The sequence below is a fragment of the Marmota monax genome, unplaced genomic scaffold, assembly GCF_021218885.2.
Source record: "Marmota monax isolate L192 unplaced genomic scaffold, Marmota_monax_Labrador192_F-V1.1 WCK01_AAM20220418_F8-fsc00176, whole genome shotgun sequence".
Taxonomy (NCBI): domain Eukaryota; kingdom Metazoa; phylum Chordata; class Mammalia; order Rodentia; family Sciuridae; genus Marmota; species Marmota monax.
In genome coordinates, this window is record NW_026694774.1 from 3,676,657 (window position 1) to 3,702,500 (window position 25,844).

Below are 25,844 nucleotides of genomic sequence, written 5' to 3' on the forward strand. Positions count from 1 at the left end.
CAGGCGCGGGGGGTGGGGGGCGGCTCTGCCCCCCAGCAGGCCCCTGGGCCTGCTCTGTGCATGGTCACAGTTCCCTCTACCTTGCCGGTGCAGGGGGAGGGGGCGGCTCTGCCTCTCAGCAGGCCGCTGCTCCTCTTCTGCCAGTGGGTCGCAGGCCCGCCTACCTTGCAGGAGTGATTGGAAGCTCTGTCCCGCCGCGGGCCACTCGGCCTTTTCTGTCGGTGGTGGTCACAGTTCAACCTACCTGGCAGGCGCGGGGGGTGGGGGGTGGCTCTGCCCCTCAGCAGGCCGCTGGGCCTGCTCTGTGCGTGGTCACAGTTCCCTCTACCTTGCCGGTGCAGGGGGAGGGGGCGGCTCTGCCTCTCAGCAGGCCGCTGCTCCTCTTCTGCAGGTGGGTCCCAGGCCCGCCTACCTTGCAGGAGTGATTGGAAGCTCTGTCCCGCCACGGGCCACTGGGCCTTTTCTGTCCGTGGTCACAGTTCCACCTACCTGGCAGGCGCGGGGGGTGGGGGGTGGCTCTGCCCCTCAGCAGGCCGCTGGGCCTGCTCTGTGCGTGGTCACAGTTCCCTCTACCTTGCCGGTGCAGGGGGAGGGGGCGGCTCTGCCTCTCAGCAGGCCGCTGCTCCTCTTCTGCCGGTGGGTCGCAGGCCCGCCTACCTTGCAGGAGTGATTGGAAGCTCTGTCCCGCCGCGGGCCACTGGGCCTTTTCTGTCGGTGGTCACCTGGCAGGGGCAGGGGGTGGTGGGTGGCTCTGCCCCTCAGCAGGCCGCTGGGCCTGCTCTGTGCAAGGTCACAGTTCCTTCTACCTTGCAGGTGCAGGGGGAGGGGGCGGCTCTGCCTCTCAGCAGGTCGCTGCTCCTCTTCTGCAGGTGGGTCGCAGGCCCGCCTACCTTGCAGGAGTGATTGGAAGCTCTGTCCCGCCGCGGGCCCCTGGGCCTTTTCTGTCCGTGGTCACAGTTCCACCTACCTGGCAGGGGCAGGGGGTGGTGGGTGGCTCTGCCCCTCAGCAGGCCGCTGGGCCTGCTCTGTGCAAGGTCACAGTTCCTTCTACCTTGCAGGTGCAGGGGGAGGGGGCGGCTCTGCCTCTCAGCAGGTCGCTGCTCCTCTTCTGCAGGTTGGTCGCAGGCCCGCCTACCTTGCAGGAGTGATTGGAAGCTCTGTCCTGCCGCGGACCACTCGGCCTTTTCTGTCCGTGGTCACAGTTCCCCTACCTGGCAGGCGCGAGGGGTGGGGGGCGGCTCTGCCCCTCAGCAGGCCGCTGGGCCTGCTCTGTGCGTGGTCACAGTTCCCTCTACCTTGCCGGTGCAGGGGGAGGGGGCGGCTCTGCCTCTCAGCAGGTTGCTGCTCCTCTTCTGCCGGTGGGTCGCAGGCCCGCCTACCTTGCAGGAGTGATTGGAAGCTCTGTCCCGCCGCGGGCCACTGGGCCTTTTCTGTCCGTGGTCACAGTTCCCCTACCTGGCAGGCGCGGGGGGTGGGGGGCGGCTCTGCCCCTCAGCAGGCCGCTGGGCCTGCTCTGTGCGTGGTCACAGTACCGTCTACTTTCATCTGCACTTTTTTGTTGGAGTGTTTCCCCTATGTTTTACCTCAACACATGTAGTGTTTTTGGTCTAATTTCTAATCTTTGACCCACTTTGAGTTGACTTTTGTGCAGGGTGAGAGAGAGGAATCTTGTTTCTTTCTTCTACACGTGGGTATTCAGTTTTCCTGGCACCACTTGTTTTAAAGGTTATCTTTGCTTCAAAGGATGCTTCACTTAATAGTTTCAGATAATATTTTCCCAACATCTGTAATTGTTTGAAACAAAGTTGTTAAATGGATTAACAAATTGAATATAATAATAACAGAACTGTGAGAAGATATAGTTGACTACAAATAATGCTAAGACATTTCTCAGCATAGAACACAATTAAGCAGAAAATAACTCATTTTCTTACATAAAAATAAGCTTATCTATAGCATAAGTAAGCATGGTTGAGTTCTGGTGAGAGCTTTCTTCTGGGTTTGTGGGTAACTTCCTTCTTGCTTTATCTTGATAGGCAGAGAATATCATTTCATGTCTCTTCCTCTTTTTGTCAAAAAAGAGGCCCATCAACAAGGCCTCACCCTCATGAGTGAATCTAGTCTTAATTACTTACCAAATATACATCCCAGGCATACATCCAAATATAATCAATTGGGGAATTAAGGTTTCAATATATGAATTTGAGGGGGGATACATTCAGTCCATATGAATCAATAATCAAGAAAATTCAAATTAAAACAAAACATTTTAAATTATCAAGTTGGCAAATAATTTTATTAATAATAACAGACAACATCTATTGACCACTTGGAATCTATGTGCTTTATATGCTTTATCTCATTCAATACCCTAATCACACAACTTATATACTGATACTATTATAAAGAGATTGATCTATATAGCCAAAGCCACATCACTATTAACTTGTTTGTGGAGATAGAATTTGAACACAGTCTGACTTCTGAGTTCATGGTATCATTAAAGAATTATACCTAGAATTGAGGATTCATAAAAATGGGTATTCTCAGATATGGTTGGTGTGAATGAAAATTGGTTCTATTTTCTTAAATGTAGTTTGTGAATATGTACTAAAATCCTTAAAACAATTTTATAACCTAGAAATTCTATGCCTATCACTACATCTCAGGTGAGAACTCATACACATGATCTGTACATGAACTATGAAAATAACAAAGTTTGTAAATATGTAAATAATGGAATAATAGGATGTTCACTTCAGTGTATTTGAATCCCCCCAAAACTAGGTAATACCTTAATACATATAAATAAGAGAAAATATACATACATTAAGATGAAATGATACTTTAGAAAACTATGCAGCCATTATAAGAAACGTATTTATTCTGACCAAATGAATTGGAAAACTATGAAATGTTATTATATCAATTATAAATTTGAACAAGTAACTTTAGCTATATGTGAAGGATAATTGCCTGAAACTGGATTAAACATTAAAGAAGTTTATGATGTCCCATAGCAGTAGGAGCAGAAGTAAGTAGGACAAGTCTCAGGGCTGAGTCAGCAACAAAATTATGTCACCAAGGACCCAGGTTCCTTCCATTTCTGGTCAGCCTCTGCCATGCTTGGTACCAGCTTCATCTTAAGGCTGTATGTTACCACTAATGTTAACTGGCACTGATCATGGTGATTGAAGCTACTTTCCTTTTTGTTTCTTTCCCCAGAAGAGGGGAAAAATCATTCCCAACCATGGAATAAACAGCTATGTCTTTGATTTCACTGGCCACTGTAAGATTGTTGGCTGTTCTTTTTTTTTTTTTAATTTTTTTTATTGGTTGTTCAAAACATTATAAAGCTCTTGATTTTTTTTTTTTGTTGGCTGTTCTTAACCAGTATCTGTCCTCAGGTAAATTCCCAGTCATGACAGGCTTGGAATAATTAAGATCAGTCCCTGAAGTAAGTGGTGAGGTGGGATACAGAGATGGAGGGATTTGCATGTTTGAATTTCTATTAAGGACAAAGGAAAAAATTGATATTAGGTATTATATACTACACTGGGAGTCTCACAAATACAAATTTCTCAGGACTCTGTGAACCTTCAAGAAGTTTTTCATGGGAAGTGAAAGATAGCAAGAAGATACAATCAATAACCTTTGGAAAGAAGGGAAGCAGGACATAAATAATTGTAGTCCAGAAAGTGCCAACTCTGTGGGATGGGGGAAATAATGAATATGATTCATCAAAAGTTCCAAAAAAAAATTCCTCAAATGAAAGAAATATGAGGGATCTCTGGTACCCTTGGGTTAAAAAATAAAACAAGGGGTAGTTTCTCCAGGGTCCAACAAGTCTTCTCAGTAGAGCTAAGTGGATGCTATGTTGGTTTGTGCCTATGGGGGTGCTCAAGAAAGAAGCCAGTGTGGAGCAGAACTAAGTAAGAGAAACCCAAAGAGATAAATTGGCCTTTATAGACTTGCCAATATTGTCACATACATGGAACCTTTCTTTCTAGAATCTTGCCTTGCTCCATGGACCTGTACTGGATATGTTGGGCTCATACTTTCATCTGGGAGTAGGTAGAAATTTGGCATTGAATGTCATTGCACAACATCCCTGAAAAGCAAATACATTGGTGTCTCATCTTCAAGTATGGCAGGATTTTCAGGCACTTCCACTGACATTGTCTGTTCACTTTATAGCTCATGATATCCACCCTAGTCAGGCTATTCTCATTCTTTCTTTGCCCTTTTCATAATTCCTCTCCCTTGAAAGACTCGAATCCTACTATCTAAGAAGGTGCAACTCAGATCTTTCTTTTCCCCAACAGCTTCTCTAGATATATAGATCCTCTGCTTCTCTGACTCCTATTGAGCCAATAGGACATCATAATTTTTAAATATATTTTTTCCCAGAAGTTGTTATACACAATAGTGGACATGTCCAGGAATTGCATATTCTCTACCCTCATTCTCAACCCCTGTTGTCTTGAATCATGTTTTGTAATTGTTGCTTTAGTCAGATTTTTTTTGGTGCTGCAACCAAAAGACAAGATCAATGAGAGGAGGAAAATTTTATTTGGGGGGCAAACAGTTTCAGAGGTCTTAGTCCATAGACCACCAGCTCCATTCCTCAAGGCCCAAGGTAAGACAGAACATCATGGAAAAAGTGTGTGATGGAGGAAGGCAGCTAGGAACATGTTACCAGGAAGCAGATCTGGAATGATCCTTGGAGAACTTCCCTTCCTATCTAGTCCCTACTTATCATTTCACAGCTCAAATGAAACTTCCTTCTTAAAGCTTTACTGACAATTTCTAGTTCCACCATTGGTGAGAACTTTCCTCTCTTGTTTTCTTCCAAGGCATATCCTTCAATTATGATGTTCTGATGCAGGTAGTATGAAGACTTTAAGGAAAGAATACTTAATATCAACAGGTGGCAAATGTGTGTGCTAGAATCTTTGGCATCAGTAAAATTTCCTATACACTTTACTGCACACATGTCTATGTTTATTATATCGCATTTAAAAGTAACTGTTGGGGAGAATGTTGAAAAACAGGTACTGCAGTGAACTACTGGGGGACTTAAGCTTCAAAATACTTTCTGAGGGCCAACAATATTCATGGAACTTGGGGCTGGGGTTGTAGCTCAGTGGCCCAGCATGTTTGAGGCACTGGGTTTGTTCCTCAGCATCACATAAAAAATAAATAAAATAAAGGTATTTACAATGAAAAATATTTAAAAAAAACATATTCATGGAACTTGATGGGGATACTGTTGATGACTGTGAGATTTTTTTAGAAGTACAAAATTCCCAGTGTGTTTCAACCGGAGCAAATTGGCATTTTGCAAGGGCAAATTCCTGTGATGCATAGAACATGTTTGTTTCCAAATCTTAAAAACCACTTGCCATCAGCCAATTTTGGTATGGTGATTCTGTGGAATGCTATGTAGGCATTAAATGAAAAAAGGTGCTTCTACATATGTATAATTTATGGGTGAATCTGAGATGATAATAAAGTAACTGTTGGGGAGAATGTTGAAAAACAGGTACTGTTTTGCACCATATTTAACTATCACAGTCATTTTTATTTTTGCTTCAGTTGGAAGAAAAACCTTAAATAATTCATCCTGACATTACCAAATAAACTGCTTTTCACAAGGGAGGAATAAAAATTCTTTAAGGGAATCTTACTGTTGTGGGGCAGGTCACTCAGAAAACACACCAAGACCCAGTTTTGTCCAAATTGAAGAGTCTATTACAACCAGCCAGGACTGCATCTTACAGGACCAAGTTGTCTCTGCAGAAAACAGCCTTGAGCCTCAACATTTTATGGTATTTATAGGCAAATACCACATCCAGGTTGATGTAGCTGCAAACAATAAGTTACAGAAGCTGAATTGGGCAGTTAGTGAGACAATGCAATGGGTACATTGGTATTTCCCATGGGACTTTCCAGGTTGGCATAGCAGCAAGCAAGCAGAAGGGAAGTGGGTCAAAATGACCCTAGTTCAGTACAAGTTAGAGAATGGTTACTAACATGTAGACCATCAATCTCTGACAGAGTACATTGCCCAAGAAAAATGGGAACCAAAGAGAGAACAATTTTACATTGTATAAGAATTATCATTTTGTGTTGCCAAGTATGCTATGTTAGGTAATTATTAATGGGTACAGAGGCTTGGCTTTCCCATGAGAGAAGCATTTCTTACATTATAAGGAGTCTCAGGGTAAAATGGATTCTGTTTGGTCATTACCCATATAGCCTGGCCCATAATATTACCAAGCTTTGAACTGAATATGTTACATTAACTGTTACATATTTTAAAACACTGATAGCTTTCATAATTATCATTGTTTTAGGACTTCTGTTGACCCACACGGATAATGTTCCAAGTTTTAAATAAATGCCACAGACACACACACAAAAATAAACCTAACAATAATTTTAAAAAGAAATAGTAACAAAAGTTTCAACATTAGAAAATTTCTCATCTACCACAGAAGTATTATTAGGTTAGTGAACAATAGTTTCTTATACAAATAATATTCTGCTTAGGAGCTACATATATATAATACTTAAGTGAAAAAAGCCAGTGAAGAACCATATAAAGCTTGCTATTTCACTAAAATATGTAAAAACAAATGTGTATTTTGCTGTGCACACAAATTAAGCTATTCTGTTTTACTTCCTATATTTATAATATTTGCATTTAAAATTAAACAAAACCAAGCAACTGATAAAGATAACAGCAATAAATAATGTGTCAGAAAAATTTTACATGTGATGAACTGAGATTTAAAGAAATATTTATTAGCTGACAGTAAGTGAATATTTTTTTTATATCTATCCCAGGTTAGATTTTCTCCATAGCTTATTTTTTTGAGACCAGTCTCCCTATCTTTCCCAGGGTAGCCTTGAACTCCTGCACTCAAATCATCCTCTTTCTTTAGCTTCTTGAGTAGCTGGCACTACAGGCATATATCACTGTGCCCGGCTGAAATGTGTTTCCTTATTTCTACATTTTTTGGTTCTGAGGATTAAACCCAGGATCTCATACACATTAAAGACATGCTCTATCACTAAACTATGTTTCCAATCCCATAACTGGTTTTAAGAATTGCCTGAATTGGCTTTTTTTTGGGAGTGGGTAGTGGGGATTGAAGCCAGGGGCACTTCACACTGAGCTACATTCCCAGTCCTTTAGATTTTTTTTTTTTTTTTCATTTGACAGTGATTCATCATGTGGCTGAAATCTCACTAAGTTGCTGAGACTGGCCTCAAATTGGTGATCCTCCTGTCTCAGCCTCCCAAGTGACTAGGATTACAGGTGTCTGCCACCATGTCTGCTGAATTGACTCTTAAGAATGCACATTTCAATACCACACCCCGGACCTTCTAAATTAGCAAATCCAGAGAGGCAGTCTGTGTACCTGTTTTTATTTTGGGGGTGCGTGGGTATTGGGGATTGAACTCAAGGGCACTTAACCACTAAGCCACATCCCCAGTCCTATTTTGTATTTTATTTAGAGAAAGGGTCTCACTAAGTTGCTGAGCATCTTGTTTTTGCTGAGGCTGGCTTTGCGCTTATGATCCTCCTGTCTCAATCTCCCAAGCCACTGGAATTATAGATGTGCATCACTGTGCCTGGTGACTGTGTAACTGTTTTTCAAAATTGTTCTAGTACATTGATTTTGCTGTTACTGAATATATTTGTTGGATAATTTCATAAAGTAATAATAAGTGGTGAAAAAAGAAGCTTCACTAATCCTTCTAAATATTGGATTCCTGAATTAACAATGACGATGTTGCCTAAAGCAAGAATAGAATTCCAATGAAGATCTGCAGAGTGTGTACAAATGATCCATTCTGCACCCTTGTTCAAGAAGCCCTAGGACACAATGTCAAGTTTCAAAACTCCATGAGTTCATTATTCCAAGGAAAAGAGAGAGGAATGAAATCAGTCAGTTGTGTGTCCTGATGGAGGTGAGACCAGGGGTTCACAATAGGTCTCAACCAACAAAGCACACAGGCTGGGAAGCTAGATTTAGGGAATTGAAGGAGGAAGGTGAGAAGAGGTAAAATATCCATATCTCTCTTGCCCTCCTTAGAAATACCCATGAGATACTCCAGAAAAACATGTGCCTTCCAAAGCAACCCTTGGCAGGTCTGTCACTTGAGTAAACTGAAAAAGGAAAACACTATTTGAGTTTTGTAACATTTTCTAATCAAAACTTAATTTAAATAATTTTCAGGAAGAGAAATCCGTATATTAATAATATTACCCAAGTCCTGAAGCTTTGAGAGAGGAGTTATGTGTTGTGTTTCATATTTGCACAGTTTGAAATATCCTTGCCTGATGAGATAATTAATGGGAAAAATTAATGGGAAAAAGCATGAGAAAATTAATGGGAAAATAACTAAATAATTTCAACCAGTGTGCTTCTAAATGAAATTACATTCTTTATCTCAGCCCACCCCACTATTTATGTTTCTGAACTGTAAATGGCATAAAGCCCTCCAAAATGAAGAAAACCTACCTACTTGTGTTTATTCTTAATAAATATCAATTAATATATAAGGAAATCATGCTAAAATATTGTGTGTGAATGAGTGTGTGCATGTGTGAGTGTGTGTGTGTGTCTGTGATAGAGAGAGAATGAATACATGTATAAATCCATTACCTTATCCATCTTTTCAAAATCACTTGTAAAAGGCCTAAGGATCCATGAAATGTGCTTGCTCTTTAATGCCAATGGGATAGACTCTGTCTACAAGGAAAAAAGTTTCAATATTCTCAGGCACCTAACCTCTTCAATCCTTTGTCTCTTAAACTGGAAAATTTAAGTTATATTCCCAATCTCAAAAGAGCACTAGGAGGAAAAAAAATGAACTCACAGAAGTAGAGGGGCACTAAGTGACCTCTTAGTTCACTAAAATTCTTCAAATCTGTCTGGTTTTCTCTGTATGATTTTTTTTTTATTCTGCCAAATTTCCTGCCATGACCCACTGGACTTTTATTGAAGAATAATGAAGACAAGTGCTTTATATTGAGTTCCTACAATGCAGAAGTTTGTAATGTCTATATCTTTAATTTGGTATGGTAGTGATCTCATTCCCTCATACTTTACTTTGCACTATAACCGTCTAGAGTGGCATTTTACTCCACTCTACTATAAGAGAGAATAGCAGAGAAGACATAACAAACCCAAAGTGCTGTGTACTGAGATGTCAGACACAGGGCACAGGTCACAATCATGCCAAGGTTCTAAAGCCATTTTGCTTTTCAAACCTTATATTTCTGGGGATCAAAGGCCATATCATTCTACAAAATTAACCTAAACTATTTGAAAAGGAGGGATGGGATGAGGAATGCATGAAAAAAGTGAACAAGATATAATTATTGTTTTTACCTAAATCATACGCCACTTGCTTACATGGAAATGGTGCTTTGAATTTCTTCCTCTACACTAATTCATGGTTCTAACTCCCTCTAATACAGGGATGTGGTATTGAATCCCATCTATAATGGAGAGTTGCCTATTTTCTTACTTATTACAACATTTCCAAGTGTTTCTCTACAATTTTGTTAGAGTATGTCCACAGCATTTCTTTTACAGAAGGGAGTGCAGGAAATAAGAAGGAAACTAGCGTAATTTGGGTGCTACCCACATTGTGCCAGATACTGTGTTGGCCACTTTATAAATGATTACCCCTTCACTTCTCACTACAATCCTCTTCTGTATGCAATGGTCTTTCATTAGAAGAGTTTAGTCAGGCTCAGAGAGATTAGAGTGTTTTTTTCCATGGATCATTCTGCTCTTAATATGCTGAATAGGAATTCAAACCCATTTTTGCTTAACTCTTAAATTTATGTTTTCCCCCTGAATCTTTATCATATCTTCTTGTTCTCACACAGTGTTCTTCCAACTTTAAGGAACTTGTTGAGCATATAGAATCAGGGGTATGTGACATTATTATCTTGCTCCACATAGACATGTCTAGTCAACAGATGGCTCTGGAGCTGAAGATAAGAACAGAAATCTTGGACAGAGAGATGGGTTTGGGCTGCTATTGCCTGGTATACAACAGAGAATAATAAATAATTATTAAATTAGCACGAAAAAGAGAGAAGCAAAGGTAGGAAAACAGAAGAAAAGCATGGAAAATTTAAATACATCAATTTTAAATAATAAAATTGAAGATGCCATCAAAATTTAGCAAAAAAGAAAAGCCCAGGACCAAATTTTGGATTCTCAGCTGAGTTCTGCCAGAACTTTAAAAAGAACTAACACCAATCCTCCTCAAATTATTTGATTAAATAAGAAAGGAGGGAATTCTTACAAACTCATTCTATGAAGTTAGTATCTCCCTGATACCCAAACCAGACAAAGACACATCAAGGAAAGAAAATATCAGACCAATATCTCTGATCAACATAGATGCACAAATTCTTAATAAAATATTGGCAAATTACATACAAAAACATATTAAAAAGATAGTGCCCCATGATTAAGTAGGTTTCATCCCAGGGATGCAAAGTTGGTTCAGCATACAGAAATCAACAAATGTAATTCAATACATAAATACACTTCAAGAAAAGAATCACATGATTATCTCAACACACGCAGAAAAAACATTTAAAAATACAGCATCCATTCATGTTTAAAACACTAGAAAAACTATGGATAGTAGGAACATACCTCAACATTGTAAAAGTTATACACATCAAACTCAAGGCCAACATCATTCTAAATGGAGAAAATTTGAAAGCATTCCCTCTAAAACTGGAACAAGACAGACATGTCTTCTTTTACCACTTCTATTTAACATATTAGGCAAAAGAAATAAACTAAAGGGATATAAATAGGAAAAGAAGAGCTCAAACTATTTCTAACTGCTGACAACATGATCTTATATTTAGAATATACAAAAACTTCCACTAGAAAACTATTAGGACTCATAAAAGAATTCAGCAAAGTAGCAGGATATAAAATTAACACTCATAAATCAATTGGTTTCCTATACACCAATGATGAATAAGCTGAAGTAGAAATTAGGAAAACTATCCCATTCACAATAGCCTCAAAAGTATTGAGAATCAATCCAACAAAATAAGTGAAAGACCTCTACAATGAAAACTACAGAATACTAAAGAAAGAAATTGAAGAAGACCCTAAAATATGCAAAGCTCTCCCATGTTCCTGCATAGGCACAATAAATATTGGCAAAATGGCCCCACTACCAAAAGTGCTATACAGATTTAATGTAATTCCTATTAAAATTCCAATGACATTCTTAATAGAAATAGAAAAAAAAGACAGTCATGAAATTCATTTGGAAAAATAAGAGGCCTAGAATAGCCAAAGCAATCCTTACTTAGAAAAGTGAAGCAGGAGGCATCATAAGACTTTAAATTATACTACAGAGTTTTAGTAACAAAAACAGCATGGTATTGGCACTAAAACAGGCATGAAGGCCAATAGAATAAAACAGAAGATACAGAGACAAACCCACATAAATACAGTTAAACCAGACAAAGGTGCCAAAAATACATTGAAGAAAAGATAACCTCTTCAACAAATGGTGCTGGGAAAACTGAAAATCATATGTATCAGAATGGAATTTAACCCCTATCTCTTACCATCCAAACATTCAACTCAACTTAGGTATTAGAACAGGAACTCTGAGCCTATTAGAAGAAAATGTAGGCTCAACATTTCAACATGTCAGCTCAGGAACCAACTTCCACAACTAGGCTCCTAAAGCATAAGAAGTAAAACCAAAAACCAATAAATAGAATGGTATCAAACTAAAAATTTTCTTCATAGCAAAGGAAGCAAGAGTGTGAAGAGAGAACCTACAGAATGTGAGAAAATCTTTGCCACACACACCTCAGATAAGGTGTTAATCTTCAGAATATACAAAAAACTCAAAAAGCTTCACACACACACACACACACACACACCAAAACAAAAATCCAAATAACCCAATGAATAAATGGGCAAAAGAAGAAATGTGAAAGATCAATATATATATATATATATATATATATATATATATATATATATATATATATATATATATATATATATATTAAACATTCCTAGCAGTCAGAGAAATGCAAATTAAAACTACACTGAGATTTCATTTCACTCCAGTCAAAATGGCAATTATTAAGAATACAAGTAACAATAAAGATGTGGGGGAAAGGATACACTCATACATTGCTGGTGGGACTGCAAATTGGTACAATCCCTCTGGAAAGTGGTATGGAGATACTCAGAAAATCTGGAATGGAACCATCATTTCACATAGTTATCTCACTCCTTGGTATATATCCAAAGGAATTAAAATCAGCATACTACAGTTACACAGCCACATTGATATTTACAACAGCTCAATTCACAATAGTTAAACTATGGAACCAACCTAGGTGTTTTTTCTCAGTGAATGGATAAAGAAAATGTGGCATATATACACAATAGAATATTATTCAGACATAAAAAGAATGACTTTATAACATTTGCAGGTGAATTGATGGATCTGGAGACTATTATGCTATGTGAAATAAGCTAATCCCCTGAAAACAAAGACTGAATGTTCTCTATGATATGTGGATGCTATCACACAACAAGGAGGTGGGAAGAGAATAGAAGTTTATTGTATTAGATAAAGGGGAATGAAAGGAAGGGAGGGGGATAGGAATAGGAAAGATAATGAAATGAATTTGACATAACTTTCCCATGTACATATATGAACATATCACAGTGAATCTCAACATTATGTGCATCCACAAGACTGGGATTCTAATTAGAATAAGATGCACTCTGTGTTTTTATAAATATGTCAAGACAGACTCTACTGTCATGTATAACTAAAGAAAAAAATGGGATTCTCAGCCTTTTTCTGTCTCACAAAACAATGCAAGTATACTTAACTATATTTAGAGATAAAATGTAAAAAAATAAGTATCCTATAATTTTATCAAATGTAAATATTAACTTTAATATTTTGTTATAATTGTGAAATTGACTTTTCCACAGAACACATGTCCATATTTAGATATCTGGGTCATAATTGTATTGACCTTTTAAAGTTAAGATGAAATCTTAATAACAGTATAAACATTTATAACAACAGTAACCATTTAAAGTATAGACTTTTGTTTTTTCAGTGCATTAAAAATGATATGTAATCATTACCTCTCTTTCTGAAACTTTTAATCACCCCAAACAGAAATTCTTATCCACTAAGAAATTACTCTGCATCCCATCTTCCCACAGTTACTTGTGACTTCTAATCAACTTTCTGTTTCTATGAAGTTGCCTCTTCTAGATATTTCATATAAATAGCATCATATATTATGTGGCCTTTTTTGTTGTCTAATTTTATTTGTGTTGCAATATATATCAACACTTCATTACATCCTGTAATATAGACATATCATATTTTTATCCATTCCTCAGCTGATGGACATTTGTATTGTTTCCACTTTTTGGCTGTTATGAATAAAGGTACTATGGATATTCATGTATTGTTGTTTGAACATGTTCTTTCAACTTCCTTAGGTACATACCTAGGAGTGTAATTGCTGGCTCATGTGATAATTCTGTGAATAACTTTTTGTAGAACTATATAATTATGTGTTTTTGTTTTTTTTGTCTTTATCTTTCCCGGAATCAACCTGATTCCTTCTGATCACTCTGATGTGATCTCCTCACACTGTTCCCTCCAATGCTCTTGGAGCCCTAGTTACACTGTCTTCTTTGCAGTCCCTCAATTCCATGAAATTCTCCCCTGCCCTACAGCCTGCAGGAACCCTTGATGCCTTCCTCATCTTCACTCCCATATCTAAATAAACATAAATTCCTATTGATTCCATCTCCAAGTGTTTCTTAAATCCATCTTCTTTTTCAACCTGTGTTGCTTTCATTCAAGCTCAAGTCATCCTCATCTCTCACCTGGCACTCTACAGCCTCCCAGCTGCTCTCCCTGCTACTCTCACTCTTTATACTATAGAGTCTGTCTTCCATAGACAGACAGATGCTGTGAAAAAATATAATTCAGCCCCAATTAGAACAAAATCCAGGCTTAGTGCCCAGGCCTACAGGGCACTATATGATAAAAACTTTCTCTCCCCATTCACTCTGTTCTTTTTCTTTGCTACTAGAGATTGAATCCAGAGTAACTTTACCACACAGTTACATCCACTGATCTTTTTATCTTGTATATTGAGACAGGGCCTTGCTAATTTGCTGAGACTGGCCTTGAATTTGTGATCCTCCTGCCTCAGCCTCCTGAGTTACTGGAATTATAGGCATGTTCCAACACCCCCAGTTAGAACTACATAACTGTTATATATATTGGCTGCACCTCTTTAAATATACACAAGCAATGTATGAGGATTCAAATTTCTCTACATTTTTACCAGAGTGAAATCTATGGGAAATGTACTAAATTCTTACTTGATCACAAACAGTGGAAGAGATTTAGATCAAGTTCACAAAAGTCTAATTTGAACAATATAAACAGAATTATATTCCCTCAATCAATTCTCAGATTTGAGCCAGTTTACAAACCCAGAATGCATTGAATGAAGGGGAGGCCAGGGCCCCTTGAGGAAAGGTGCTACTGCACTGCCAAAAGTTATACTATTAATCTTTTTCTAAGCTTTCCATACAGGGACCTGAAACCTTTTACTAGGGTTCCTGTTCATTTGGCAAAAGAAAATGATCAGAACTCTCAGGGATTATTGCACATTGAATTTGAAATGACAGTTATTTTAGCAGATCTGAAATATCACTGTGAGTTTGACAAGTCAGATTAAGGGCTCATGGAGGTCAGGTGATCAAAGGTTTTTTTTTTTTTTTTTTTTTTTTTTTTTTTTTTTTTTTTAATTCAAGGCCGTCTCCCACTTTGTCCAGTAGGTCCTGGAAGCCATCCTGTGGTACTTATCAGTTCTAGAATGCATAAATGAAATAGACATACTGGTATCTAGAATAATCCCCACATTGGCTCATTGATCTGTGGGTGAAACTATTATGATGGAAAGGCCAACTAGAAAACACTCATAAACTACAGCAATATTGTGTTCCTAGAGGAATTGAAAATTTTAGGGGGCTGGGGATGTGGCTCAAGTGGTAATGCGCTTGCCTGGTATGTGTGGGGCACTGGGTTCAAACCTCAGCACCACATAAAAAAATTAAAGATGTTGTGTCCACTGAAAACTAAAAAATAAATATTAAAAAATGCTCTCTCTCTATCTTAAAAAAAAGAAAAAGAAAAATTTAGTGCCACTATCAAGGACTTAAAGGATGCAGGGGTGGTGATCCTTACCATATTTCCATTTAACTCACCTATTTGCTCTCTGTAAAAGACAGATCTTGCATAGCGACAGAGGACTATCAAAAGCTTTACTAAGTGGTGACTCCAATAGCAGCTGCTGTACCAGATGTGACTTCATTGCTTGAGCAAATTAATATACCTCTGGTATCTGATATGAAGCTATTGATCCAGAAAATCTTTTTTTTAAATTGAAGCTTGTTAGTAAAAACCACCTAAAGCAGTTTACTTTTAGCTTGTGATATCAGCAGTATACCTTCCCTGTCTTAGCTCAAGGATATATAAATTCTGTCCAGCCCTATGTCATAATTTAGTTTACAGGGATCTTGATCACCTTTTCCTTCTACAAGAGATCACTCTGCTCCTTTACATTGATTATATTGTACTGATCTGACCTAGTGAACAAGAAATAGCAATATTATAGGTTACTGGTAAAATATTTGTGTGTCATAGGGTGGGTAATAAACAAAAAAAATATTAAGGGGACTTCTACCTTAGTTAAATTAGTTGATGCTGTAGGTCTCTAAAAGTCAAATTCTGATCACTGCTTTGACTACTATCTATTACAAGAACCATACTCACTGCTGAGGCTGACCTGAAACTTGTGATCCTCCTGCCTCAACTTCCCATCATGGAATGGTCAGTATGTTGTTTTTACTGGTATAGACACTTACTTGATATATGGATTTGCCCTCTGTGTATCTAATGGGTTTGCCAAAACTTCTACTTGTGAACTTATAGAATGCCTTATCCACTGTCATAACATTCTTCACAGTATTGCTTCTTTCATGATAATGCACAGCAAATGAAGTGTGTTAATGAATACCTGCTCATGGAATCCCCTCCCCTTTTTTGCTATGTTCTTGATCACGCTGAGGCATCTGGCTTGATAGAATGGTGGAATATTATTTTCAAGATGCAGTTGTGGTGCTAACTAGAGAGTAACACCTTATAGCTAAAGAAAGAATCTTCAGGAAGCTGTATGTGCTCTGAATCAGCATTAATTTTTTTTCAGTGTTGTTTCCTCCAGAGTCAGGATTCATATTTTCAGGGACCAAGGAGAGGAAGTGGCAGTGAGGCTATTTACTATTATCCCTGATAAACTATTGGCATTTTCCCCCTTTCCTTTCCTATACCTTTTGTTTTGCTGGTGTAGAGATTTAAAAGTGAGAAACCTTTTCAGTATGAGAAAGATTTATTCCATTGAACTAGAACTTAAGATGAACTCCCACCCCCTCCCCACCACTTCACACTTCTCATGTCAAAGAAAGGAGTTACTATGCTGTCTGACTTTATTGATCCTGATTACAAAGGGAAAATTGAACTGCTATTCCACAGTGGAAGTAAAGAAGAGAAGAGTATGTCTCTGTTTTAGTCAGCTTTTTCATTTCTGTGACCTAAAAACCTTACAAGAGAAATTGCAAGGAGGAAAAGTTTATTTGGGGGCTTACAGTTTCAGAGTTTTCAGTTCATATATGGCTGACTCCATATAGACACACCAGAATGAGTCAAAAAGATTCTGAAGTCAAATTGAAGGGGCTCCCAATGGACAAATTTAGACCAACATGAACATCAAAAAAAATTAATGATTAAAATTGATTAAAACATATCAAAGACAAAAACTTTTAGAGCTCCTGATAACACTCTAAAAAACACTATTGTCTATTTTTTTTTTAGTACCAGAGATTGAACTGAGATTTGCTTAACCACTGAGCCACATCCCTTGCCCTTTTAGTGTTCTTCATTTTGAGACAGGGTCTTTACAAGTTGCTTATGGCCTTGCTACGTTGCTGAGGCTGGCTTTGGACTTGTGATCCTCCTGCCTCAGCCTCCCGAGCCACTGGGATTACAGGCATGTGGCACTGCACTCAGCTATTCTCTATTTTTATGAGACACCTTTTTAAAATTCCACATAGGAGTGAGATAATGTGGTATTTGTATGGTTTATTTCACTTACTGTAATGTCCTTCAGGTTCATTCACGTTGTTACAAGGCAGAATTTTCTTCTTATGGCCAAATAGTATTCCATTGTGTATATAAAACATATTTTTTATCCAGTCATCTGTTAATGAACACTTAAGTTGATTCCATATTTTAGTTTTTATAAATAATGATGCAATGAGTGTAGAAGTGCATATGTGTCGTCAACATATTAGTTTCATTTCCTTTTGTTATATACTCTGTAGAGACATGGCTGGGTCATATGATAGTCCTAGTTTCAGTTTTTGAGGAAACTCTATTGTTTTCCACAATGGCCATATTCATTTACATCCCCACCAACACTGTATAAGGGTTTCTCTTAATCCACTTTCTTGTCAGTACTTTTTATGCATTGTCTTTTCATTATAGCCTTATCAACAGGAGTAAGGTGATGTCTTCTTGTGGTTTTGATTTGCATTTTTGCAAACGGTTAGTGATATTAAGCTTTTTTTTTTATATACTTGTTGCCCATTTATATGGTTTATTTGCACAAATGCCCAAATGCCTATTTAGGTAGTTTGTTCATATTTTATTAGATTATTTGAGGTTTGTTTTTATTTTTTTTCTAGTTGATATTGAGTTGTTTCTGTTCCATTCTGGACGTAACCTCTTTATCAAATATATAGTTGGCAAATATTTCTCTTATTCTTTAGATTTTCTTTTTACATGGTTGTTTCTTTGCTGTGCAGAAATATTTTAGTTTGATACAATACAATTTTTCTGATTTTGCTTTTGTTCAATATAAGTTTTGAATTCTGATTTTTAAAAATTCTTGCTAAACCACTCTCTTCATAGCCAGGAAGTTAACCAGAGAGGGGGGAGAGGGGGTAAGGGGTTGGTATCTTACTCTCTCCCCTCCAAGACCATGCTATCAGTAATCTGAAAAACTCCCATCTCTTAAACTTCCGTCATCTCCTCATAGCACTAAGCTGGGCACCGAGCCTTTAACACATGAACCCTTGGGGAATACTCTAGACCTAACCTATAACAAGGGGGATGTGCTTTCCTTAAATTAAAAGAAAGTGAACAATTCAGAGATAGTACAATTAAATCCACAATGATATATCACTACATGCCCACTAGAACAACAAAATGAAAAAGATGGAGAGACCAAGGGTTGCCAAGAATGTGGAGCAAGTGGAACTCTCACATACTGTTGGTGAGAATATAAACTGGAAAAAAAAAAAACACTTGGAAAAACTGCTTAGTAGTACTGACTAAGTTGAACATATACATGAATCTATAAGTCAAAAATGATACTCTTAACTAACATGCCTCTGATAGTTAGCTTTACATTGCTGTGACTAAAATACCTGACAAAGAACTTAGAGAAGGAAAAGCTTATTGGGGCGGCTCATGGTTTCAGAGGTTCAGTTCATGGTCAGCTGACTCCATTGCCCCGGGCCCAAGGTGAGTCATAATATCATTGTGGAAGTATTTGGTGAAGGAGCACTTCTCCACTTATGGTGGCCAGGAATCAGAGAGGGGAAGAAGAAGGAAACACAGGGAAGATTAACCTTTCTAGGGTGTGCCTCCAGTAACCCTCTTCTTCCAGCTGTGCTCCATCTGCCTACTACTGTCACCACCCAGTTAATCCATTCTAACTAGGATGGTGTGATTAGGTCACAGCTTTCACAATTCAATCACTTTACCTTCCAAATATTCTTGCGTCAACATAGGAGCTTTTGGAGTCATCTTATATCCAAACATAACCATACCCAAAATAAATAAAAATGCAGCTGGAGCTGTAGCTCAGTGGCAGAGCATTTGCCTAGCATGTGTAAGGCACTGGGTTTGATCCTCAGCACCAAATAAAAATAAACAAATAAAATAAAGGAATTCTGTCCATACACAAGTACAAAAAAAAAAACTAAAAGAAAATTCATCCAAAAGATATAAACAAGAACATTCATGCCACCCTTATAAATCATAAATCAAAAACTAGGAAAATACCCAATATATTATGAAATATCTAACATAATACTTTACAAAAATTAGAATAAAAACATCTATGATTCTATACAAGTGAATGTTAACCTCATGCCTATTTTATTTCTTGAAAGTTGATCTTTCTTCTAATCTCTCAATATAGTTTGAAGTAGAAAATTATATGAATAACCCCTATTTTTTTTTCTTTTAAGATACTTAGTGTCATGTTCTGTTATCTGTAGAATAACTTCATAGAAGAAAAAGAAAGTTTCCTTGTAGACCTTAAAAAGTGATTAACTATATTTAAAAACCAAAGGACAAGATAATATCTGATGGTCTGACAACTGGATGTGAGTGATTAGGCAAGAATTCTAAACGAATGCTCAGTCTATACCAAATCCCATAAGAGTCACTTAGTCACCATGGTAATTATGCTGGCCAAAGAAAAATGGGAAAAATAACCATAATTCAGATTTGGTTTTTAGTAGGCTCTAGAAACTGAAAATACTAACTGGACTACTGGACTTCAGTGGAGCCTGGAATCTCACTAAATCTGTATGTCCTGATGCTTCTAGGTATCTCAGGCTCTAATTTCCCTGGGAACTTGCATTCCAGGAAATAATTTATATATGATATACAAGTTTAGGCCAGGAATGGTGGCAAATGCCTGTAATTCCAGTGGCCCGAGAGACTGAGGCAGGCAGGAGGATCGCACATTCAAAGCCAGCTTCAGCAAAAAGTGAGGAGGCATTAATCAACTCAGTGAGACCTTGTCCCTAAGTAAAATACAAAATAGGGCTATGGATGTGGCTCAGTGGTCTAGTGTACCTGAGTTCAATCCCTAGTACACCCTCCCTCCAAAAAAGATGTACGAGTTTCTTTTGAGATATATTCATTTAGTAAAATAACCTGTGTTAGTCAAATTTTCTCTACTGTAACAAATACCTGTGATAATAAGCTTATAAAGAGAAAAAATTTTTTTGGTTCACAGTCTTGGAGGTTTCAGTCCACCGTGTGGCAGATCAATTGCTTTTAGGCTTCTGGTGGGTGGGCAGCACATTATAGGTATAGAATGTCATATAGCGAACCATTCATCTCATGGCTGGGATGTGAAAAAGAAAGAGGAAGAGACCACATGGTTTCACAGTTCCCTTTGAGGGAATGACCCAAATGACTTAAATCTTCCACTAAGTTCCTCCTAGGTTGTTTGCATCACCTCCCAATAGCACCATACTGGGGACTAACTCTTTAACACATGTGCCTTGAGGGACATAAATCTCCTTAACTTCTCCAAACTTCTCCTCGCTATGAACAGAGTCGTTTAGCAAGAATATTTTTAAAATATATTTTTAGATGTAGATGGACACTGTTGGGTGCAGAGCAGGCTAAACTGTGTTGTCTGCAGGGCAGGCTGAACAGATGTTGGATGCAAGATAGCCCACGCACTCAAACCCCCCTCTATCTGGTCCTTTATCACCTGTTTGTGTCAAGTCCCGCTCAAGGCTGAGCACTCAACCCCCCTTGGGCCAACAAGGCAGCTTGCAGACCCAGAGGCCCCATTAGATTTGGGCTATAAAAACTCCCTCCTGCCAGGCCCCCCTCTCTCTCCCTCTCTCTCTTGCTTTTTCTCTCTTGCTCTCTCTCTCTTGCTCTTTATCTTTCTTTTTTTTTTCATTTTTTAAAATTTTGTTTATTATTACTGTTTAGCAATGGGGAGATGCAGATTATTTACACCAGCAGCCATAGGGGTAAAGGGAACACAGAGAATTAATCAGCTATCTGTATAGGATGGATTACTTATGCAAAAATAAGAATCTCCGAAACAAAGGACAGTGGTGAGTTTGTCACTACCCTCCCCAATGATCCCAGCATGCGATAATGCCAGGCAGTGTGGCCCCTGGGCATGCGGTGGTGGGAACTAATGTATGGAAGAAAAAGCCACAAACCACAGAAATTTTAAAGAACCCCTTTCCCCCATACATACACATACATACACACACACACACACACACACACACACACTCAGATATATAACAGGATTGCAGGGTGATCAATACAATTAATTAAGAGGGAAGAATAGGAATTCTGCTGTTACAGGGAAGGAAGGTAGGGAAAGGGAGAGTTCCTAACCACTGTCAACTATATGGTAGGGGACATTATTTCCCTAAAAAGTAGTTTATCCCCTCAGGGCACCTGCTGGACTGAGCCCACTTTATACCTATCCAGGGCAGGGGGCTATTCCCCTTATGGTGGTAGTGGGGACAAGGAAAAAAACAGAAGGAAGTAAATGTGAACAAACCATTACTCAAAACTACTTCCCACATCTTCCTCCTTTAACCACAAAAAGCTAGAAAGGAAATAGTAAAGTCAGGATCTGAGTTCCCTACCTAAAGGAAGAGTGAGTGGATCACTGCCTTTCTCCCTTATATTCATCTTGTTTCCAAAACAGTTTGGAAATAGGCCAGAGTCTCACTTAGACCCTCCTTTCCCTCTGCATTTTCTTAGGAGATGTCGACAAAAAGTCAAGGGCAAAGATAACTCCAGATTCCTTTACTCCTGCCATCTAATTTTTTTGAAAATTCACCATTATTGAATAAAGATCAGTCTATAACTAGGTCCCAATCCCTATCAGGGCAATTCCAAGGGAAGAAAGCAAGAGTCTCAAGTTCCAATCATTGTGGTTTCCTTAACTCTATAAGGTCCAAGTTCTTCTGGGATAGATAAGGGAGACACATACACAGGAAGGGTTAAAGAAAGAAAATCAGGACCAACTCCATCCCTGTGTCAGTCAGCCTTCATTGTTCTGCTGAGGTCCTAAGAGGCAGTATCCAAGTGGAGGTGGGAAGTTAATAACTCATGAAGACAAAGCAGTGGGCATACTAGCAAGGCAGTCCTATAGTGAAATGCTTAGGCATGGCATTGCGTTGTAAATACAAAAAATTATGTTCTCTTTTGATTCCGATCAAAATAGAGGGAGTTTTAAAGAAAGGGTCTCTTCTGTGTCTTCCACGAAAACAGGAGAAAGTAAAAGAAACAACATATAAACTTAAGAGATCAAGAAAAAGAAAAATGGGCGGACTTCAGAAGCAGGAGAATTAGAGAGATGAACTGAAATTGGTCAATGTAGAAGCTGGCATGGCAAGCAGCACCTGGAATCATGAGCTGCACCAGATAGGCAGTGGAGCAGTGGACAGGAACATGGACCCAAGCCAGACAGATGAGGCTGGGCTCTGTTAGTGGGGCACAGAATGAGGTAAGAAAACATTTCAAATAAAGCAGCACCGTTCTGCTCACCTCAGGATTCCCACCCTCCTATACTTTATAAACCCTTGCCCCGGGAGTAAAATAGAAGGCAGTTTTGATATGCAGCTCTTACTTCCCATCCTCCCCTATCTAATTCCCTAAAGACAGGGGGTTCTGGAGGTCCTTTCCTATCTTTAAACAACAACAGCTTTTGCTGTCAAGAAGGTCCAAAGGGGACAAAGTGGAAAGGACTGATTCCTTGTGAGAGGCAGAGAAGGTGGTGACTGGATGTTCACCATAGCAGAGCTGACTGCCCAACTAAAGGAACAGGGGCATTCAACAAGATTTTGCACATGGTCAGATGAGAGATTACGCAGTCCTGCTCCTTAGCTTTTAGCAATAACCCATTCACATTTTTGAGGCAGCTGGAAGAGGTCCTTTCTGGTCTCGGTTTTCAAACAGCCTCTTGCACAGCCATGACGCTCTTCTACAGTTCAGTCCCAAACCTGGAGTAGGAGGCAAGTAGTTACCTGGCATATTAACCAAGTCAGAACCATGGACTTGCTACTTAACCAAGAAGAGTAGGAAAGGACTACCTAACCAAACTTATGTCCACAGCACAATCCGTCCAGATAATAATCTTCCAGTTTTGAGATGGTGCATACTTGCAAAGGTACCTACTACCTCCCCACAGGCTCACAACTGAATCCTCAGCCTGACTGGACAACCAAATTGCTCTTCCCCAAACCTATGTCACTGGGTGGGGGGTAAAAGAAAGAGGGCTCTGCTCAGCTGCAGGATAAGCTTTGTCCCAAGTTCGCTGAAATCATTGCAAATGCCAGACCTTTGGAAAACAGGTGGTTTTGAATTTTCTCTTCTTGCAGTCAAGGCCACAGAGCTTCCCTACCAAATTCAACTGAGATTCTTTTTCTTGGTTGTCCATACTGATAATGTTAGTATCCAGTTCTCCTTTCATTTGCATCAGAAAAGCCCAAATCAAGGGGTCAGACACCAGATGAGCAGTCCCACTGACTATGGTCTGACCATCAATAATGTCTTAACTGTCCAGGAAGCCCCGGACATCAAACAGGCAAGACAGTCTTGAGGAACAAAAGGATTTTATATGCTGGGCCAACAACTGCTCACCTGTGACTGAGGGCAATACAGGGATCTTGTGTACATCCAGGTGTGTTTAGAGATCAATACACGTTGCATGGTGCCCAGACTTGTACCTTCTCCTTCTCAGGGTTTCAGAGCTGATCCCAGGTACACTTAAAAAAGGATCCAAATTTCTAAATTCTCCACTTTGGGGTTTTAAATGCTAGGATCTTCAAGGGGAACTGGGACTTTTATATGATTTTTTTTTTCCCTACTTAACTTATTCCTCCAAGCCACAGGACCAGTCTGTATTATTGTCCTGGTCACTCTCAAGACTCTCTCATGTTGCAGCTACTGGAATTCCGGAGGTGAGCGCTGCAGCTGCTGATCAGGCCCATTCCCAGGTTCTCCAGGAAGGGAGCAAAGCGGGAGGCGGCATGCTCCTTTGTCTTCCACTGGCTGAATGCCAAAATCCTTCACGCTACCAGTCTCTGCGAACTCCAGGTAGAAGTAGCCACACTTGACTGCCCGGTGCACCTCAAAGCAGAATCCCAAACAAGAATCCTCTATCAGATCTACATATATCTCCTGAGCGATGGCCTCTAGCTTGTTAGTATCCAGGTTAGCCAACGAAATTTCCTCCATTTTAATTTGTAAACGACTGTGGAGAGGGCGCTCCTTTTACTCACGGCAGCAACACGTCGGGCTCCGCGGGCCGCGCCTAGGCCTGGGGCCTCTCAGGGCCGCGTACTCCGGCAGCGGAGGCGGTGGAGACGATAGCAGCAGAAGCGGTGGCGGCAGCGAAGACTGCTCCGGAACTCCAAGTCTTTCCGTTCGTTTTGGCTCTCTAGGATTCCGGGCTCTGGGCAGCCCCTGGGCCTAGACTCGCCGCCAGACAGTCGCGGAGCCTCAGTCAGCCGCCCGGGCCTCTTCCGCTCTCCGCTCTTTATCTTTCTTACGCGCGCTCTCTGTCTCTCTCTTGCTCTTGCTCTCTCCCTGTTCATCTCTTTTCTCTCTCTTTCCTTCTTTCCTTTCTCTTTGTTGCACTGCTGCAATAAAGATCTCTTGGTCACTCCAAGTGTTGTGGTTACTTTCCTTTCAGACACAATACCTTTATTTTATTTATTTATTTTTACGTGGTGCTGAGGATCGAACCCAGTGCCTCATACATGTGAGGCAAGTGTTCTACCACTGAGGCACAGCCTCAGCCCCTTAGCAAGAATTTTTTAAAAGCAGAATTCAAAACTTATATTCAACAATGTCACAGATTTAGTGACATTCCTGGCTCTACTAGTAACTAAGCCATTTTTACAAAGTACTTTCCATGATTTCCTTAACTTCTCCAAACTTCGTTTAACTGGATCTAAATTATAAGTATTAATTACAGGTTACTTGAATAAAGGTTAAGATTAAGGGAGATATAACTCTCCAGCACCAAATTATAGCATAACCCAACTTATTAAATGAGTATACATGAATCCATACTAATAAATAGGGTGATTGGAGAAAAACTGTCTTTATCAAATAATTGCAAATAATATGTATAACTACCAGTCCTCCCTGAGGTCAAGCTTAATTCTGCCTCCTATCCTTGACAGCATAACTAACTTAGTGACTCACTTTTATAAAACAAAGTAGGTGAATGGGAAATAGTATACACTGAAGAAACATGACAAACAGCACAATAATCAAGTGACAAAAGTTATTAAATACTGGTGACATGTGTGTATCTTGTAAACACAGATCTGATGGTAAACCTCAACACTGGTATTCTTTCTCAAAACACATAGCCAGATGTAATCATGAGAAAAACAACAGAGGACACTTTACTCATCAGGGTCAGTCTGGCAGTCTTCAAATGGTGAAAGAGAAAAAAACATATGACCTAGTAATTCCACTCTTGGTACATACCCAAAAGAAATGAACATACCTGTATACATAAAATCTGTAAACAAATGTATGTAAAATCATTATGCTTATTACACAAAAAGTGGAAATAACTTAAGTACTCATCAACAGATGAGTGCATAAAGAAGATGTGCTATATCCACATGATGTATTTTTTGGCTATTAGAAGGAATGAAATTCTGACATGCTACAACATGGATGAATCCTGAATACATTATATCAAGTAACAGAATTTAGAGAAAAAAGATCAAATGTTGTATGATTCAATTTATACAAAATATTCAGACATACATAAACAGAAACCATATCTGCAGTTCCTGGAGTGGGGGTGTGTGTAGGCATTG

The 25,844-nt window shown here is 39.1% G+C and overlaps 1 protein-coding gene across 1 annotated transcript; it reads right to left on the reverse strand.

The window, feature by feature from the left end:
* Positions 1–20,905: 20,905 nt before the first annotated feature.
* Positions 20,906–24,531, reverse strand: LOC124079687 (ataxin-7-like protein 3B). Its single transcript, XM_058572929.1, has one exon. It carries the CDS (start codon positions 24,235–24,237, stop codon positions 23,944–23,946), a length of 294 nt encoding a protein of 97 aa, XP_058428912.1. The 5' UTR covers positions 24,238–24,531; the 3' UTR covers positions 20,906–23,943.
* Positions 24,532–25,844: the final 1,313 nt, after the last annotated feature.